The following is a 20872-nucleotide window of genomic DNA, read 5'->3' on the forward strand; positions in this document are numbered from 1 at the left end:
AGGGGAAAACCATTATTGTGGTTGTGTTGTTTCTGGCAGTAGACAATTTGAGATCCTTTAGAAGATGTCTGTACATAATGTTAACAAGAACTGGCTATCTCAAGAGAAACTGATATAGCTTTAATTTTTATATTCATGGATGTATAATGGTAGTTAGCAATACAATATTTAATGAGTTTGTTGTTATTGTTCTTAACTGCCCTCAAGACGATCTCAATCCATGGCAGCCCTGTGGATAAGACATCTCCAAGACTCCCTATCCATTGCTCTGCTTTGTACCTGATGACCTCCTTAACAGAGTCCATACAACTAGCATGTGGTCTTCCTCTCTTTCTACTTCTCTCCACCTTTCCTAGCATTATTTTTTTTAATGAGTCATACCTTATCATGATGTGTCCAAAGTATGGCAGCCTCACATTTTTCACCCTGACTTCCAGAGAGATTTCTGGATTGATTTGCTCTAGGACCCATTTGTTTGTCTTTTGGGCTGTCCATAGAATCCTCAGTGCTCCTCTCCAGCACCACATCTTGAATGAATTAGTTCTCCACCTATCTTCTTTCCTAACTGTCTAGCTCTCACATCCATGCATGGTAATAGGGACATTACTAATGACTAATTCTGCATTGTCCATGGCGAAAAGCAGATGGGAGTATTGCCAAATTCTAAAGCAGGGGTTCCCAACCTGGGGGTTGCGACCCCTTTGGGGATCGACAGGTTGGGATTCCCCCCTGCCTCCCCCTCCTCCCTTTTTCCCCGTGGGTGCTGGCACTAGCACCGGCAACCGCAAGGAGAAAGGGTCGGGGTCGCCTCCTCCCCTTGCCTCCTCCCCGCGGGTGCCCTCCAAGGCACCTGCGAGGAGGAGGCGACAGGGCCGGGACTACAAGCCCCAGCGGCCTTTGCAACCAGAAGTCCCGCCCCTTCTTCCCCGCTGGGGCTTGTAGGCAGTCGAAAGCCCCGCCCCTTCCTCGCCTCACAACCAATGAGGGAGGTCGCGGATGGGACTTTCGCCCTGAATGGGGGTTGCGGCCCAACAAAGGTTGGGAACCGCTGCTCTGAAGGCTTGTAACAACACAGGTCAATGCATATTCTTACTGGCAACCCAAATGGTACACTTGTGATCCTGATGTGTTCAGATTCCATTTTTTTAGATCAACTGTATTTTTCTTATGTTGCAATAAACCCAAGAACTGAAAACAACACATTTAGATGCAATGCTGTTTAACCATATGTTTTTTTCCCAGAGGACAAGTATTGCTTTCATGGGAGGGGATGTGTCTGATGTCAAGGTGACTGTGAGTGTCTCTCTTCTAGTTGATCCTTCCTCATCTCCTTTTTTTCATTTTCCTTCCTTCCTTCCTTCCTTCCTTCCTTCCTTCCTTCCTTCCTTCTCTTTTCATTCAGCATTATGATTTGTGATGGCTTAACAGGAATGACATACCATCATACACAGTACAACAACCTACCATACTACCTCCCATCATAAATTAAATCAAAACAGAATGCTGTGGCTGTAGCATACCTTGATTTCAGTAAGGCCTTTGACAAGGTCTCCCATGGTATCCTTGCATGATATCCACAATGGGGAAGGGTAACCTGCAGTTGCGAGGAATGTAGCATATCTTTCCATCTGCCCACTGAGGCTAAAACACACTGATTGCCTGGGGTAAAAGACCTCCACAGGGATTTAACTGACAGGAGTGGCTGATAAAGCTAATAACAATGATGCAAATCAGGGCAAGGATCACATTGTGCGTTACCTATTACCAAGCTCTATGTAAAGTTATGTTTATATTTATTGATACAAGTTGTTTGTATTATTATTATTATTATTATTATTATTATCCCGCCCTTCTCCGAAGGCCGGGACTCAGGGTGGTTTACAACATTAAGAAACACCATACAGTTAAAACATACAAAAATAGTATATTAAAATAGAATTAAGTTGCTACAATAAGTAAAACACATTCAATACTAAAAGCCAATTTAAAAGATTAAAATGCTTAAAATACATTAAAACAATATAACAGGACCCTGCCACCTGCCTTAAAAACTTTCTGTTTTAAAAGCCTGTCTAAACTAGTAGGTCTTAGCCTGTCAGCAGAAGGATAACAAAGAAGGGGCCATCCATATTGCAAATGTACATGGGAAAGTGCTTGATGTGGGTCATAAAGAAAGAACTTCTGGTTGTTTCAGTCTCTTCTGCCTGTTATTTCAGCCTATTATTTCCAGCCTATTATTGCAGTCAAGCTTATTCATTAATGAGATGTTTATTACAAGGGCCATACTTTTTTTCATTGAAGAAGAAAGTGTAAGGTCATGGAAATAAACAGGAAACAAAGATTGAATGTTCAAACTTATCCACCCCACCTCTCATTAACTTTGGAGATGTTTTCTAAGTTGCACCCCATATTTATTTGCAATTATAAAATAAAATCCCCACAAGAACAAGTGATAGTTTATTTACTATCAGAAATATACAGCTTCACACACATGAAAAACTCTTCACTGCCTCCTACTTTGATGCTCTTCCTCTCCCAACCACCTAGCTACTTTTTCTCTCCCCTCATCCAATCACCTAACAGTTCAAATAGTTTTCTTTCACCCCCTCAAGCTACCTACCTACCTAACCTGATATTCTAGTTCCCTTTCTCTTTTTTCTCTTTTCTTCCCCACTTTCATCATTTCCTTTTGAACTTCTAGTGCTCATTCAAACTTCCTCACTTTTTTCTTCTTTCACTCGTGTCCATTCAATTTTTCAGCTTGTTATCTTCTTGCTCTCTGTTACTCCCCTCATCAGAAAAAAGGGCAACATGAATTTCTCTCTCTTTTCATCTCCTCCAGAAGAGTTTCATGGCCTTGAAAATGGACACATTAGTCTTTGGCCCATGTAGAACTTGCTAGAAGCTCTCTGATAAAATATATGTGCCAAGCTTGATGGCAGCTTCTCCTCTCTTTTTTAGAGAGGTCTGTCATCTAGTGACCGAAGATGGAACTGCATGATCCGGACAAATTTAAATTAACTAAAATGAATTATTTTTTTTAAAGGGACAAAAAACAAAATAAGCCGGATGTGCACAACTCCTTAGTATCTATACCAAGTTTCAGATGTCTAGTTTCGATGGTACTGGTACTATGGAACACATGCACCCATCACACATTAATTGTTATATATTTATAATATTTTTTGAAAACTAAGGGCTGAATTCAGATTCAATTAATCATGCTTTAATCCCATTGAAACAAAGGGACTTAAGTTACTCATGACTAATGTTTCATTGATCTCAATGTGGTTAAAGCAAGGACAATGTAGTCTAGATCCAGGCCTCTATCTTTATCACTTATGTGATCATAGCCAGGGGAAAAATAAGTACATTGCCAGGTAAATGAACTTTTCTCATGAGAGCCACCCCGATGTGAACGTTCTTGCTTTTCTTATTTTGAGTGAAGCAGGTATGCACCCTGAGAGTAAATTCTAATGCGACATTTTAGATGAGAGCTCTTTTGCATTAAAGAACATTTCTGAGTTTCATCTTCTCTGTTCTTATGTTTGTATAGTGACATTGTTTGGTTTTCCACACGTCAGAAATCACTTATCCATTTCAGTTGGGAAACACCAGTTTACATGTCTGTTGCCAAAGGATGAAATTTCAACCCATCCCACATTAAAACCTTCCTTTTTGAAACTCTTGCTCATACATTGCTTTGAGTATTTTTATAAATAGAAATGTGACTAATAAAAGTATAAGCAAGATGAAAAAGAAGACACCCTTTAATTTAGCATTAGGGTATGACTGATCCTTCAGATGTAGTTAGATTCCAGCTGCCACCATCCTCAATCAGCCTGGACAGTGGTGAGAAAAGATGGCATAGGCGGGTTATAGACCTCCCATTTGGGGCGGTCTGGACCCGTCCCTTTCCCTGGAGTATCGGGGCTTCAGTGGCTACACCGGCAGCCGCTGAGGTCCCGATCCGCCGCTTTTCGGGCTGCGGGGAAGCAGCAAAACACCGCTTCCCCGCAGCCAGAAAAGGGGTGTCCCTGGGGCTTCAAGCCCCAAGGACACCCCGCGGTGGCGGGGAGAAGAGAAAGGGGCCGCTTGGCCCCTTTCTCTTTTAGTCCGCTGGGCGCAGCCGTCTGAAGGCTGCGCCCAGCGGACTAAACCAGGAAAGAGCTCCGAAATGGAGCTCCTTCCTGCTCCGTGTTCAGGGCACACTAAGCGCCCTGCGCGGAGCAAGGATGTCACGTCCGCGCTGCCCCGTCTAGAGGCGGCGCGGCCGTGACGTCCTAACGGCGGCGGCCATATGGAAGGGCCGCCGCCGTTTAGTGCGTGACGAGCACGCACTAGGGTTAGGGCGGTGCGGAAGCACCACCCTTTTGTAACCCTAGTGCGTGCTCGTCACGCACTAAACTGCCGGTTTGTAACCGGCCATAAATAGTTCACCAACACCTGGAAGGTCAAAGATTCTTCAACTTTGCCTCTGTTTTGCCAGCTGTCTTAATACAGATTTATAGGATGCATCATAAATACACAACTGATCTACATTGCTTAAGTTTCTATCACTGATGCATCACATTAAGCTGATGATGTAACAGACATGTAAAGTACATACTGCATTTCATAAAGTTGTAATGATAGTTACAGAGAGTATTTATTGTATGCCTGAACCTGGTTGATAAGCATGCAGGGATATGTCTTTCCCCTCATTCCTCACCTAAGACTGTAACACAAAACTGGGACAAAAAAATCTCTGTGGATGTAAAGCACTGAGACAGCAAGGATGATTTATACAAAGACAGAGATATTAGCTCATCACATTCATATTAAATCATGTCCTTTCCCAAACTAAGCTGAAAAACACCAAGGGCAAAGCAAATTATTTTTCTCCCTCAGGAAGGATCATGAAGCTTCTGTGAACACAAGGTTGCAAAAACAAACAGAGGTGGGGCTGATGGCAGGGAGGGACAGAGAACATGGATTTTATTAGCTTAAAGCAATATTCATCCATTCTATTCACACTCCCTTGGGTGTAAGCCCCACCGGATTTAACATTCCCACAGGGATACTGTACTATACTGTGGCTTTTACCTTTTTCTAAACCCTCGTAATATATTTATAAACGATTTTCACAAACAGAAAGTATGGCATTAACTATTTGCAAAAATATTCAGCAACTCACACTTCTAGTTCATATGTCTGCTACCTCCTGTTAGACTGAGTTCTCTTTGAAATTAACCATTATTACAGTATATCACTTTAAACGTCATGGCTCCATATTTTGGAATCCTGAGATTTGTAATTTCACGAGGTATTTAGAATTCTCAGCCAGAGAGCTCTAGTGACTTTGATCAAACTATAAACCCCATGATTCTCTAGGATGCAGCCATGGCAGTTAAAATGGAAACATAGGCCCGGTAGACATGGGCCACAAGCGGCATGGCACCGCCGATACTAGGGTATGGGAGCATGCAGCAACCGCACACTCTCGAACCCTAGTACGTATGGGTGGCACCACCTTGACGCAGTGCTGTCCATATCGCGCGTGCGTGTGTGATGTGTCTTGTGCAACATGTCCAAATGGCATGGCGCACAAGACATGTCACTGCGACGCCCCAGGGCATAAATGGAGCCCTGGCAGCATCATGGGAAAGGAGCTCCATTTCAGAGCTCTTTTTCCAGTGGATCGTTGTTGCGGCTGTGCGGTTGCCATGGCAATGATCCAGAGGAGAAAGGGACGGCCTCTGGCCACCCCATTCTCCTAATCTGTACCGGGCCATAGTTCTGTTATTGTGCAGTGTGAAAGAGTTCTGATAGTATCAGATTTTTCTGCTACAAAAGTGTTCTTCCTCACCAACCTTGCTCTTTTTCACTAAAAAAAAATCAAAATCATGACATATTGTCATGATCTCTGATTCCACATATCTCTGATTCTACATATGCTTAAACCGGTTTATTTCTCAGTTCTGTTGTTCTCCTCTACTTTTTTCATTCTTTTGCCATAGTTAAGAGCTGGATGAGAGCAAAACTTCAATGACTGAATGCCTCACAAGTGGCCAATGAGATGCATCCATGAAGCTGACAAGCAAAGTATGAAAGTATAAGGTAGCATTCAGTAGCAAAATGCATGGAAAAGCTATAGTTTGTTTATAGGTCTTATATCTATTAGTTACTGAGCAATATACCTGCCATTAATTTATCTAATCCTGCCTGAAAGCCATCTAATCTATTAGCCATCATGACAGCAAATTCTACTGATGAATTATACATTGTCACATTACAATAAGCAATTCTTTCTGCCTGTCCTTGATCTCCTGCCAGTTCATTTCACTGGATGACTGCAAATTCAAGTATTATGCCTTTTCCAACTTTGCTCCTACAGCACATAATTTGTAAACTTCTCTCATGTCCCTACTTATTCATCTATCTGTTCTAAGAAGCACAAATGGTTTCACCATTTTTTGTAGAACCATTCCAACCCATAATGATTTGGATTGGTCTTTCTGTCCTGCTATAATATACTGTTTTTGAGATGTGTTGAGCAGAACTGTACACACTATTCTGAACCAGAGACATGTTTAAAGACCTTATTTTTATTTCATTTCCACTAGTAAAGAGTTATCTTTCCTCCTAAATCTTCTCTAATGAGTAGGGATACCCAATTGGATATGGAATATGGGCTCTTGTAACTTTAATCTCAAACAGATTGAGAAGCAGGACAAGCCCAGTATACCTTTCAAAGCCAGAAACAAGAACAGCACTTGGTGCTCTCTGCTCTTCTTCCTCTGTTCTCCACTGGAGAGGCAAGAGTCATATTTGAAGGGGAAAGCTGCAGCTGAAAGTTTGTGTTTGAAAAGTAAAGGAAGACATCTTAACCTGTTTCTTAATCTGTTTGGGATTAAAGTTACAAGAGCCCGATCCCATATCCAACCTGGCAACCCTACCAAAGAGGTATGCACCATGACTCCAAGGCGTCTTTCATTTGTTCCTCATCCATGGTTCTCTTTCCCCCGATCTGACTACATTAGAATTCATCTGATACTGGGATTTATTTATTTTTTTAAAGTTTCATTTTGCACTTATGCACAACCTCATTTGTAGCTTTTTGCCCATTCATCCTGTCCAGATTGCAAATTGTAATCTACTTGTGTTTTCACGGTCCTGGTATCATCCAGAAATATGACCAATTAATTACTAAGTGGCACCTTTCCTTATATAATCAGGGAAGGGAAGGATGATGCAGGCAGCACTACGAAATAGACTGCTCCCAACCCCTACTGGGTTGTGGCCTTAATCATGCCTTTGTCTTCACAGACTGCTTATTTGAAAGCTAAAGTCTTTCTAATTTACAGAACCCTATTGCTACCCAGCTTTAGGAAAATACAGTCCATTTAGGTGAAATCTGAATGGGATATGTTTCCATAATGAAACTATGCAAGTTAGTATAGTAAATAAATCCCAGTAAATTATTATGCAAAGATCCATTCAAATAACCTTGCATTCAGTTTACAGAAAACCTACTAATAAGAAAAGAACATCTACTACATATCTACAGATTACCTATTTACTGTATATATTGAATTTTTTTTTGGAAATCTATTAACTGTCAATCATTATGTTTTCTTTAGATTGGTACAAGCCTCCTGCTTTGCACAGTCAAAGCTCCGGCTGTTAAGATTTTTAAATTGGTAGTTAACCTTCATCCATACATTCCCTTGGGGAAAAATCTACAGTTATTTTATTTTCTAAAGGAATACATCTAATAATGGGCTACTTCTTCATTTTGGACTGATGGAAGTTAACAATTTCAGTGTTTAAAGAAGACATATTACCATCTCTTTCCCAGTCAACATCTCAGTTAAGCACCAGATCTACACAAACCGGGACTTTGGCCAAAATGGCTGGCCATTAGTGACATGATTTTTTGCTGTTCCTAGCTCTGCAGTAATTATTATTTTCTTTAAGTGTATAAAGGTATGGAAGGATTACACAAGCACAGTCTCTCAGATACCCTCCTCCAGTTCAGGCCTGGAAATTACAATATTCCCCATTGCAAAGCTGGAGAATAAAAAAGATTAATTAAGGTTGACTAGATAAAAGCTTCTCCAAATAAATGGTTAAATTATTACCGAAGCTTTGACAGCCCATATTAAACAGGGAAGTAAAAACCCTTCCACTTGATTGCTGATTTATTATGCTTCAATGAGTATAATTTGCACCCTAAATATTCAAACTATATTCTCCACTAGTAAATACTTAAAAATTGGAAGTGTCAAGTGAGAGAAAAATTGACTGCTGAAAGATTGAAGATTAAATTTAATGGCAATTTGGACTGGAAATAAGAAAAAAGATTTTATGATCTCCAAAGGAGAGCATCCAAAATGGTGAAGAGTTTGCAAACCATGTCTTATGAGGAGAGACTTAGGGAGCTGGGTATGTTCAGCCTGGAGGAGAGAAGGTTAAGAAATGATATGATAGTCCTGTTTAAGTATTTGAAGGGTGTCAAATACAAGCTTGTTTTCTGCTGCTCTAGAGAAAAGGTTCTGGAACAATGGAGGCAAGCTATAGGAAAAGAGATTCCACCTCAACATTAGGAGGAACTTCCTGACAGTAAGAGCTGTTTGACAGTGGAAAACACTCCATCAGAGAGTGGAGGAGTCTCCTCCTTTGGAGGTCTTTAAACAGAGGCTGGATGGTTTTTTGTGGGTTTTTTGGGCTATGTGGCCATGTTCTAGAAGAGTTTCTTCCTGATGTTTCGCCAGCATCTGTGGCTGGCATCTTCAGAGGCTGATGGTCATCTGTCGTGGTGCTTTGATTGTGAGTTCCTGCATGGCAAGGAGTTGGACTGGATGGCCCTTTTGTTCTCTTCCATCTCCATGGTCCTATGATTTTATCTCCGAGATTCAAACAATTAAAAGGTCTATGTTTCACAAAACAGGAGATAAATATTGTCTCTGATGCTGGAATTTAAGCAGAGAGTTATTTAATGATACCATAAATATGGTCACCAGGGAAAGATCCAGAGCTAGGATAGAAGAAACTGATTCTGTGCTTTTTAAAATTCAAGCTCCAATATCCAAAATGTCCAAACAGATTTTAGATTTTAAAAAAAATAACAGAAAAGTAGTGGAGACCTAGAGAAGAAATTGGATTGATTAAGAATAGACATTATAGGAAAAGTAAATCATTTTAAGGAGCTTGCTGAAAAACAGTTGAAAGAGACCATGGCATCTCTTTAGAATCTCATAGCTCTTACATACAAGCATGAACAGGTGGTCTATGATAGTTTGGGAGGAATGGATATTGTATGGTAGGATTTGGAAAATCATATGATAGAATTATGATAATGGGGTTAAAATTAAAGGAAAAACAGATTAGATTAAGAGCTGTTCCACAAGGGCTGATGGATTTAACACAGACCGTTTAAAAACTTAAACAGCTATGAAAAATTTGATATGAAGATTGATGCAATATATATGCAAAATTCTACATATGCACAATAGAAAAAACTCCCAGGAAATGTAATAATTTGTTTTATACATAAAAGCATTAGGGGTCTTAGCTGCACTGCAGAAATAATGCAATTTGACACAACTTTAACTGCCATGGCCTAATGCTATGGGATTCCGGGATTTGTAGGTTTATGAGCTATTCTGCCTTTTCTATCAGAGAGCTCAGATGCCACAAGAAACTACACATCCCAGGATTCCACAGAATGGAGCCATGACAGTTAAAGTGGTGTCAAACTGGATAATTTTGCAGTGCAGATTAGACCAGAGGTGTAATACTGAGAGCATTCTTTATGAACTGGCTTAAAATAAATGCGAATGTAATAACTATTTTAAAAAAATCCTGAAAGAATGCTGAAACAACATAGGGAGTACAAATTCTTGCTGGAGGTGTTCAGAAAAAAGATGTAACTTTTCAATGAATAGTCCCAGAGAGTTTGTTAACCATTTTTGCAGATAAAACAGAAAACACCATAAATTCTTTGGAGAGAATGAGAGGTCAGTTCAAAATGCTGAAAGAAGAAGCCCCAGAATACATTTAAATGGCTTAGAAGATTATAAGAAGAAATAATAACAACAACAAAATAAGATATTTTAATAAAGCAACTAAAATGAATCGGAAAATAATTTCATGTAATGTAAATGGACTAAATTTCTCAGAGGAAAGGGGAAAAGGGCACAATGAGAGACAGAAGATGAGCCTGCAAACAAGTGCATGATAAGATGGGCCAGAAATTTTGGGCACAATGTTCATAAGACTGCATGGGGAAAATGTGGTCCAAAGATGTAAAATTTACTCTGTATAGTGATTTAAAATAAAATCTTGTAAAAATGATGTACAGATGGTATCTAATCCCAAATGAGGTGCGGTAAATGTCTCTGAATGTTTCAGTCCAAGATATGGAGGGCTCTTTTTTCATATTTGGTGGACATGTAAGAAGGTCAAAAGTTACTGGTCTAGGGCTGGATTCACACTGCAGAAATAATCCAGTTTGAGACTGCTTTATTTGCCATGGCTTAATGCTATCAAATTCTGGAAATTGTAGTTTCTTGTGGCACCAGAGCTCTCTGACACAGAGAGAAAACTACAATTCCCAGGATTCCATAGCATTCAGTCATGGCAGTTAAAGAGGTGTTGTCAAACTGGAGTATTTCTGTAATGTGGACAGCCCCTAAGATTTATGTTAATTAAAAAAAAAGAAATTAAAGTTAGATTCTGTATTGTCACCAGAAATATTTTTGTTAGCCATTATGGAGAAAACAACTGGAGAGTAAATACTTCTTTGATGACAACAGCAGCAAGAATATTGTTTGCTGAATCTTAGAAATTGATTGAAGCACCAACAATGACAGAATGGATTATTAAAATTGCTGAGTTGGTCCAATTGGCCAAATTAACATGGGTTCTGAAGGATAAGCCAACTGAAGACTTTTTGAAAGACTGGAAAATGTTTATGAGTTTTTCTAAGCAATAATCAGCCTAAAGATATAATAATTTTTGGTTATGGTGTTTAGTAATTGCAGTAGGATTATTTAGTTGGATCTGTAATGGCATAATAATCTTTTTTCATTTTCTTTTTTTCATTTTCATTAAAGTCCTGGGGGGGGGGGGGGAGAGGGAAAAGCCATTATGCCTTTTTTTCCCCTCTTTTTCTTCCCTTCTGTCTTTATTTTCTGAATGTATATTTACTTTGATTGTTCATGTTAAAAATTAATTTTAAAAAACCACTTTACAGCAGCATACATATATGTCTCACAACTGTGGTTTCACCTACCTTTTCATCATGCCTTCTGTCCAGTCTTGGCATGAATATTAGAAATAAGCTGGATTGTTCTGGGGAAATGAAAATCTTTCCTCAAATACAGAATAGTCCCCCCCCCCCCCCACAAATATCACCACGTGGTGATATTTTAACATCACTTTAAGCCTCCACTAAGGCTCAGCAAGGTGACAGTGATCTGTCCATACCTCAAGTTTCGTTGTTGTTGTTAACTGTCCTCAAGTTGATTTTGACCCATGGTGGCCCTGCTAATGAGACATGTCCAAGATCCCCTGTCCTCCACTGCTCTGCCCAACTACTACAAACTCATACTTGTCATCTATTCAATAGAGTCCATCCATCTCACATATGGCCTTCCTTTCTTTCTACTTCCCTCCACTTTTCCTAGAATTATTGTTTTATCCACTGAATCCTCTCTTCTCATGTTGTGTCCAAAATATGACAACCTGAGTTTTGTCATCTTGGTCTCCAGGGAGATTTCTGGCTTAATCTGCTCCAGGACCCATTTGTTTATCTTTTTTGCTGTCCATGGAATCATTAGCACTCTTGTGCAGCACCACATCAAATGAGTTGATTTTCCTCCTACCTCCTTCTTAACTGTCCAGCTTTCATATCTGTACATGGAAATAGGAAATACAATGGTTTCTATGATTCTAACCTTTGTGCTTAGTTGTATATCCTTTAATTTTAGGATCTTCTCTACTTCTTTCATAGCTGCACTTCCCATTCTCAATCTTTTTATGATTTCCTCAAGCTACAGAAGCTTAAAACATTAGTATAAACAATAGTATAGTAACATAGTATTGCTTTGCCCATATCATCAAATTATTATCCAATAACTACAGACAATAACCAATACACATAAAGTACTGTATAGCCAAGTTTTACTGGATCTAAATAGAGGATGAAGCAACTTGATTTGAAAAGATCTTCTTTTGTCATTTTGGTGCATAGATGAAGAGACAAGTTGATGTTCAGAAAGCAGCTTCTCTGTTCAGCTGTGGGTTCTGTTATTCCAGAAAAGACAGATAATGCTGTAACTAAGTTATGATAGTTCCTAAGCATAAATACCTCTTTTGTTTATGGTCATCATGTTATAACTTTTGGGAGTAGTAACGGTAACATGTTGGCTACAGTCAACTTAAAAGGCTAAATTAAGCATTTGACGACAGTTTAATTTCTCAGGAAACTCATGCTAATTTAAATTGCTCTACATTTAATTAAAATGCTTTTGTATAGTGATAATAATGTAACTCTGCTAATTACTATCAAGTGGCATCTAGAGGGCATATTTAAAAACTAATCTGGAGAATAAATAGAGCTAATTAGTAGCTAAAATAATGGTTTATGATTCCACTTTGTTTATAAGTGCTATAATGTTCACATATAATGTTTCATTAAATGAAGTTGGTAATTAATGTATATCAAAGTTATTTCCCCCATTTATTTTATTATAGCATATCTTGGATACAACTTTCTCCTCAGATGATTTGCATGTGTTTCATTTTCAAGGCATTTAAAGAGAAAAAGCAGAAGATGGCTTTATCAACAACATGACTCAGAAATGTAATCTGGAGAACATCACAATTAAGAAATCTTTTTTCTACCCTAAAAGCAAACTGCAGTGGCTCAATAATGCTTATCTAGGTTATTGGGGGAGGGTGTAACCTATCATCAAAAGTACAGTACAGCCAGTTTGGGATGTCTGTAGTGTTAAGTGTTGCTGATGTGCCATTTCTATTGGGAGAAGCAGTTGACCTCAGTAGTGGCTAATGGCATCTATGCCATTGGGACTGTGTTATAATCCTAAATTTAAAAAAGCTATCTAAACTGCTGGATCATTTTGTTGTATTTTTGTGTGCCTTCAAGTGGTTTATGACTTATGGAGACCTTAAAGCCATGATGGGGAACCTATGGCACATGTGCCAGAGATGGCACGGAACACCATTTGGCCCAGCACCCAGCACTGTTGGGTGCCACTGTTCCTCCTCATCCCAGACCTTTCCTGGCCCCCAGCTGTCTCTCCAGACACAGCTGGAAACCAGGAAAGGTGTGAGGGGAGAAGTCCCACCCCAGAAATCCTGCCCCCAGAGGGTGGAAGTTCTGCCCCCAGCACCAGGTAACACCAGGTGCCAGGAAAACATTTACTTGGGGCATCACTGCCTTAAACCAAACCTATTAGGAAGGGTTTTTGTTTTTTGGCAAGAAGTTTTTAGAGAGGGTTTGTCATTGCCTTCTACTGAGGCCGAGAAACAAGGTCACCCACTCTGCTCAGTAGGAATTTGAACTCTGGACACCCGGAGTCCTAGTCCAACACTCAAACTACTGTACTATGTTGGCTCTCTGCTGAACCCTATCCCTCTAAATCCTCCAAATTTTAAAGAATTTATGCATAGTGCTGTTGGGTGAGCCCCTAAATGCCCTAAACACACCTGGTCCCATCTCATCTTGGAAGCTGAGCATGGCCATACCTGGTTAGTACTTGTATGGGAGACTGCCAATGAATACCAGGTGCTGTAGATTGTATTTCAGAGGAAGAAATAAGCAAAATCACCTCTGAATATTCTTTGCCTAAGAAAACCCTAATGAAATTCAAGGAGCCACCATAAGTTGACAGGTCACTTGAAGGCATGCACACACATGAATGCACACACACACACACACACACAATGCAAAACAGGGTGGGTGGGTTACTGAACCCTACCCCCCAAAATATTCAACACTTTGTAAAGCTACTTTAACATTTGGACTAGCACCCAGAGTGGATTCAAAGACCATCTGACCTGGGCACCACCAACTTCCAGAGATCATTGTTGTTAATTCAGTATAGCCCTATCCTTCCTCATGAAAGCTTGGATAATTTTGACCAGTGCTACACACAACCATTGGAGATTTACAGGTCACACTAGTGTTTTCTGCAACAAACACATGACAGCAAGCACAGGCTCAAAACATCTGAGGCAAATACATGTGTTTTTAAACATCTATGCTCACATATTTTGGACACCTGGAACACTCAGTGAAGGATTTACTTTTGTATTTCCACCTGTTTTGCTTGGGGGCCAATGAAAAAGCCAACCATTTACACTTCTTCACACATGATAGTTGTTTACTCTTTTTATTGGCAAGTGATTGACTGTTCTGAAAAACAATTTTTAGCCACAAACACTGAACATCCAGCCATATTTTAGTCCCACACAAATCAATGGGACCTCAAAACCATAGGAAGGCAGCGATGATCAGAATCGACAGTTATATCTGGATAAAGTCTTTATACAATTAAAACAAACAACTGATTAAATTTTCTGTTTTAAAATCTATACTTAATGGATTAAACAATTAATGTTCTTAATCTGTTGCTTAATATGGTTCAACTTTCTATAAATAAACAGGATTTCAAAGCTACAAATGAAATATAGAGTCTTTAGCCATCTCCAGACCTGTCTAGGTCAAATACAACAGACTTCCCTAGTGAGGAGACCAGAAAATGCACAGCCCAAAGCCATGGTGCAAGCAGACTGGATGACATCCAGCCCACTCAGCACCAGAACCCTTACCCCAGAGGCCTGTCCTGCTGAGCTGCCTGGCAAGTCCATTGCTGCCGCCAGTCATTCACTCTATAAAGTTAAAACAATGTGTCCAGCCATGTAACAGTCACTGGGCACCTTGTTCTGACTCCGGACCCAAACAATCTGTGGCAATCTCCAGCTTCAGAATGGAGGACTTTGTGATGGAGGTGGTTTGGGGCAGGTCCACAGGCAGAATAGTCTGAGCTGCCCTGCTCTAGTGAAGACATGGCCTCTATTCGTTTCTTTTAAATTTATTAACCACCTATATAAATGTAGCTAATGAATTAAAGTTGAAGGAAGACTTTTTGGAGCAACAGATATCTCAGCAGTTTAATCTTTGCTTTAGATACTTAGAAGTGGCAAAGCAAGAAGTTTTTGAAGCCACACAGGCTTGATACATTAGCCCTATGAGTATTAACAAATTGTCCACTCTCCTGGATGGGTAGGTTCTCTAGTTTTGGGGTATGATATATGCTTTATGTGCATATGGTCATAATCTCAGCCCCATTCCAACTCCAGCTGAAATGATACAAGTGACTGGAAAAATGTCAAACAAAGGCCTTAGGAAGATGCCACTCACTGTTGTAGACCAGGGATTTGCAATGTGGAGATGTTGTTGGACTGCGTTCTCCATTAGCCCTAGCCAGTGCTACTAGTAGTGAGGGATAATGGGATTTGCAGGACCACAACAAAGCTTGGAAATAATGAGTTACAAGCAATGTAGTTACCTGTAATTAGCTACTGGGAGGAGGGTTGATGAGTATCTAGACAGAGGGAAGTAACAGTATCACTCTATTCTGATTTGTGTCCAGATCTGGGATTCACAATTCAAAAGGATATTGGCAAACTAAAAGACATCTAGAGCAGGACAATCAAAATGGTGAAAGGTCTGGAAACCATGTCTTATGTGGAGCGACTGAGGAAGCTGGGTATATTTAGCTTGGAGAAGAGAAGATGAAGAGGTGGTATCATAGCCATGTTTAAATATTTGAAGGGATGTCATACTGAGGATGGAGCAAGCTTGTTTTCTCCTGCTCTAGAGACTAGGACAAGAAGCAATGGATTCAAACTACAAGAAAACAGATTCCATCTAAGCATTAGGAAGAACATCCTGAGCTGTTCAACAGTGGAATATGCTGCCTCAGAGTATGGTGGAATCTCCTTTTTTGGAGGTATTTAAAAAGAGGCTGGATGTCCATCCATCAGGAGTGCTTTGATTGTGTCTTCATGCCTGACAAAATGGGGCTAGACTGGATGGCCCTTGGGGTCTCTTTCAGTTCTATGATACTATGATTTTATGAGTTCTATACATGGGTAAGTGACTTTGAAATAAATCATACCTACAACATCATTAAAATCTGTGGTGTCTTGCTATCAACTGCAGTAGCATGTGGCTTATACCCCAAATCTGTTCCTAAATGCACCCCCTCCTCCAAAAAAGGATTAAACTGTTTAATGTCCTGCACAGATGGCAGCTTGAAGAACAAACTATGCCTTATTTTTTCATTTTTTTTAAGCCCTAATTTTCAGATCTTCTAAACAATGTTTTCCTTCATGTTCCTTGCAAGTTGTTGTCAGTGCTAGGAAAAATCTTTAAGAATTCAAAGAAAAAAGAGACAGACTTATTGCTTTTTCACTTTAAGGCAGCAGAGCTGCTTTAGAGAACAAACTTCCTGATCAAGCTTTGAAAAAGTACAAAGGGAAGGCAGTCATTATCATTAACAAGATTAAAAGTGGCCACATGCCCAATAACTGCTGCTCCAACCTCTCCAAAAGAACTTTCATGCCAGATTGCAGCCTCACGCTTCCCCTGTTGCTACAAGGACACCTAAGGCAACAACAAGAACAGGTCAAGATTGTTTACATAGCTAGCAGACAGTGGCACCTGGACTTTGCCAATGCTAAAACAAAGTGATTAGCAGAATTGTGTATTTTTTCTGGACTAATTGGACTATGTGAAGACCAAGACAAGACTAAAGAAATATGGCACATACCAAGCATCAAGGAGACTACAAATGTCTCCTGTCAGTTCTGTTAAAAACCCCATGTAACTTATGATGTCTTTGTCACTTTTCTCCTCTGATGTATTTGCTTAAGATACATAAAACCTTGAGAAAGACACTCTACTGCAAGCATGAATAAAAATGGCACAAGAACTGGGGAAATATCCCTTTATGTTCCATAGACTAAGAGATGGCATAAAATAAACATATAAATATATATTTCTAAAACACTGCTGTCTACAGAACAGCAATTTAACTAAACAACAGACAAATCTATGTGATCAGTGTAGGCTGAAAGCGAAGCACCTGCAATTTGTGGATTACTCCACTTCAGAAGTGACTAAAAAAACATGCTAAGAGAAACAATTTGAAACATACACCTTTGTCAAACTTTCAGGAAAGGTATTAAATATAACTCTCCATCCCTTTCTGCCTTGTGGACTATGAGTGAGAGCCAATTGAGGGATTTTTTTTTCTTGTTGCTTTTAGCAGAAAAAAATTATGCTAAGATTGTAGATTTGTACTGTTTAACCAGCCAGAAGTACTAGAGGACACTGATTACTGAAGGCTCCCATATAAAAAACAACTGAAGCCTCAAATGCTTGGCTGCCACTGTGCTTGAAATGAGGTTTAGACATAATGCAAGATGTTCATTTCCCCCAGTCACGACACATGACATCAGTAAGAGATACATGCAACTGCCTGGGTAAGAAAGTGGCTTGGTGAGGGTACACAATTTTAAGTGGACAAAGGGCAGCAAACAAAAAATAGCTGTATCTTTTAATCATCCACCTGTTCTCCAAAATGCCTTTTAATTGCAAATACAAGCACACAACTATGTGGACCATGAACTTTGATCTAGATAAAAAATAATAATCTACAAGACACTGGCCACTGTGCATCTCATGTCAAGGAAGTGCATTTTATTTGAAGTTATCCTTTTTCATATTCCTCTGCCAATCTTTCTAATAATCCAACAAATTATGATGTGATGGATGGTGTATCTTCTCTTAGGAATTTGTGCCAGTTCTGAAGGTCATGAAAATATAAAGCTGCAAATCCAATGAATAATCAAAAACATTCAACAAATTCTTCTTTGAAGTCAAATGGAATAGCAGCTACAAGGCTTTCCAAATGTACCACAATGGAGATCAGAAACCTAAAATACTTCCAAAAAGTAATTATGCTTATAATGAGAGAAGCTTTGTTGAATTTATTTACCTGAAACTTTCAGTCTTTCTGCTCCAACTACTACTTCATTGTCATCTGCAGAAAACAACACTTTCCCCTTGGTGGTTAGCACTTGAAATTTTTGGCTGTATGCTTCCACTGCTTTGGGACCTAAAAAGAAGAAAGAAAATTTAGTGGTCTTTTTGACTGAAAAAACTGCTGAAAATAGTATGTTGTTATTGATGCTGTTGCATGCCATCAAGTCATTTCCGAGTTATGTTGACCCTAAAACCTATCACAGGATTTTCTTGGCAGAATTTCTTCAGAAGGGCTTTTCCCTTGCCTTCCTCTGAGGCTGAGAGCATGTGACTTGCCCTTGGTCACCCAGTGGGTTTCCATGACCTAGCAGGGATTAGAACTCTGGTCTCCCACTGTCCTCATCCAACTCTAAACTCTACATCATGCTGATTCTCAAATCATATATTACAATAACTTTAGAGAATTTGACAAACAAAAATACAGGAAGGAGGTTATGCTAATAATTCTGTATACATTATGTCAATTGAGAGGCTAATGCATATGCCTCTTCTCTTCTTCAGCATTTCTACTTATCAAATACCAGACAAGCCCTTTGGAGAGAAAAAAAAGCACAGTATTTCTTATTTATTTATTTATTTATTTGTTTGCTTGTTTGTTTGTTTGAACTCCATTACTCACATCTTACTTAGCTTACTTGCTAATTAGCTTACTTGCTGTTCACCGCTATGATCTTTGGAATAACAGTATATAAATAAAACAAATTATTATTATTATTATTATTATTATTATTATTATTATCTGGCCATATTTCTAATAGCACAAATTTTGGATATTCCTGGCCATCAGACCAAATTATGTAAATCAGGTACAGCCTACTTCCATATTTAACTTTTTTTCCTGTAACATACTGGGCAGGATTGGGAAATAGAGAGATGAAAGTGGTCTAAGGGGCAAAACAGCCCCCCCCCAGGGCAGTTTGAAGCTGCCCCTAAAAAGCCGGATTAGGGCCGCAGCAACTTCATGCCGCAGCCCCAATCTGCCTTTTTGCCAGCCCAAAAAGAAGCAGCAAAGAGCTGCTCCTTTTTGCCTTGGAAAAAAGCCAGCTTTTATGCCCTGCCACAGATGAAAGCTGGCTTTCAGGCACTCTGGTGGCATGTGGCCCAGAAGCTGACCCATTTATGGGCAGCCAGGCAGTATGAAGCCAGCTTCTGGGCAGCTTCAGAGCATGCAGCATCAAAACACCGTACTCTGAAGCCACCTGGATAGCAGTGCAAAGGGGCAGTCTGTTTTTCCCCTAGGTCTGTAAGGGCTGTCTGAAAGCCTCTGTTTAAAGACCTCTAAAGAAGGAGACTCCACTACACTCCAAGGGAGTTTGTTCCACTGTCGAACAGCCCTTACTGTCAGGAAGTTCTTCCTAATGTTGAGGTGGAATCTCTTTCCCTGTAGCTTGCATCCATTGTTCTGGGTCCTGTTCTCTGGAGCAGCAGAAAACAAGCTTGCTCCCTCCTCAATACGACATCCCTTCCAGTTTTTAAACAGGGCTATCATATCACCTCTTAACCTTCTCTTCTCAAAGCTAACTATCCCCAGCTCCTGAAGTCGTTCCTCATAGGACATGGTTTCCAGACTTCAGATTTCTGAAACCAGATTTCAGTAAGGCCTTTGACAAGGCCCCCATGACATGGTCCCCCATGATATCCTTTCAAAAAAGCTAGTAAAATGTGGGTTAGACAATGAGATTTTTAGGTGGATTTGTAATTGGTTGATCAACTAAACACAAAGGGTACTCAGCAATGGCTCCTCATCATGGAAAAAAGTGACTAGCAGGGTGCCACAGGATTCCGTCCTGGGCACAGTGCTATTCAAAATTTTTATCAATTCTTGGTTAATGAAACAGAGGAACAGAAGAATGAAGTTGCCAAGCTGGAGCATATCCAAAAGACAGTGACCAAAATGGTGAAAGTTCTGGAAACCATAGCCTCTGAGGAGAGCTGGGTATGTTTAGCCAGGGTAAGAGAAGGTTAAGAGGTGACATAATAATCATGTTTAAATATCTGAAGGGATGTCACAGTAATGATGGAGCAAGCTTGCTTTCTGCTGCTCCACATACTAGTATACTCTCACTACCATGGTAAAGGTAAAGATAATATATGGTTGTGGACTTTTAAATGGCATAAAGTTCAATGGGACAAAAGTCTGATCAGTGCAATGACCTGGTATGTAAAACATACATGTAATGGAAGATGAGTTTGTGCCTTAGCCGCAACCTGCATACCACATATCTCAAATATGCACTTGGGATTGTGGTTCCTTTCTACACAACTCCTGAAACAAAAATGTTGCAGTCTCAAATAGCTATATAAGCAATAGAATGTGTATATTATTTATTCAAGTCAATTATTTATCACCTCTTGAGCCACTAGGTATTGGACTGGATGGCCCTTGTGGTCTCTTCCAACTTTATGAGTCTATGAAAAAAATGCATTCTTCAAAAGAAATATGGCCACATAACTTTTGCAAAAAACTGTATTTGGAGCACTGATACAAATTTCAAAGGCAAACCTTATGGCAGGGTTAGGCAAAGTACAGCCTTCATTACTTTAGCAACCCAAAATGTTTTTGTTTGACAGAGAAAGACCCATTGCACACCCTAGGGCTGGGTTGCTAGAATCTTTCATAAGAGGTCACTGGGGGTGCCATGAGAGATTGTGACTGGGGAAAAATTTTTTTGCTTAAGCTGTAGATATATTTTTTATACATGTGTTCCCTGAGACCTAAAAATATTTCAACGGTATAGGTAAAGGTAA

General features: G+C 39.7%; 1 protein-coding gene across 2 annotated transcripts in view; it reads right to left on the reverse strand.

Moving 5' to 3' along the window:
* Window positions 1-20872, reverse strand: part of SGCD (sarcoglycan delta) — a 712416-nt gene that overhangs the window by 83240 nt on the left and 608304 nt on the right. For both annotated transcript variants that reach the window (XM_089527864.1, XM_089527874.1), the window contains one exon: window positions 18078-18197. In XM_089527864.1, the coding sequence (XP_089383990.1) occupies window positions 18078-18197 (120 nt within the window). The remainder of the gene's footprint in view (window positions 1-18077; window positions 18198-20872) is intronic.

Source organism: Sceloporus occidentalis, unplaced genomic scaffold (assembly GCF_023333645.1).
Source record: "Sceloporus occidentalis isolate IW3139 unplaced genomic scaffold, rSceOcc1.0.p SCAF_1, whole genome shotgun sequence".
Lineage (NCBI taxonomy): Eukaryota > Metazoa > Chordata > Lepidosauria > Squamata > Phrynosomatidae > Sceloporus > Sceloporus occidentalis.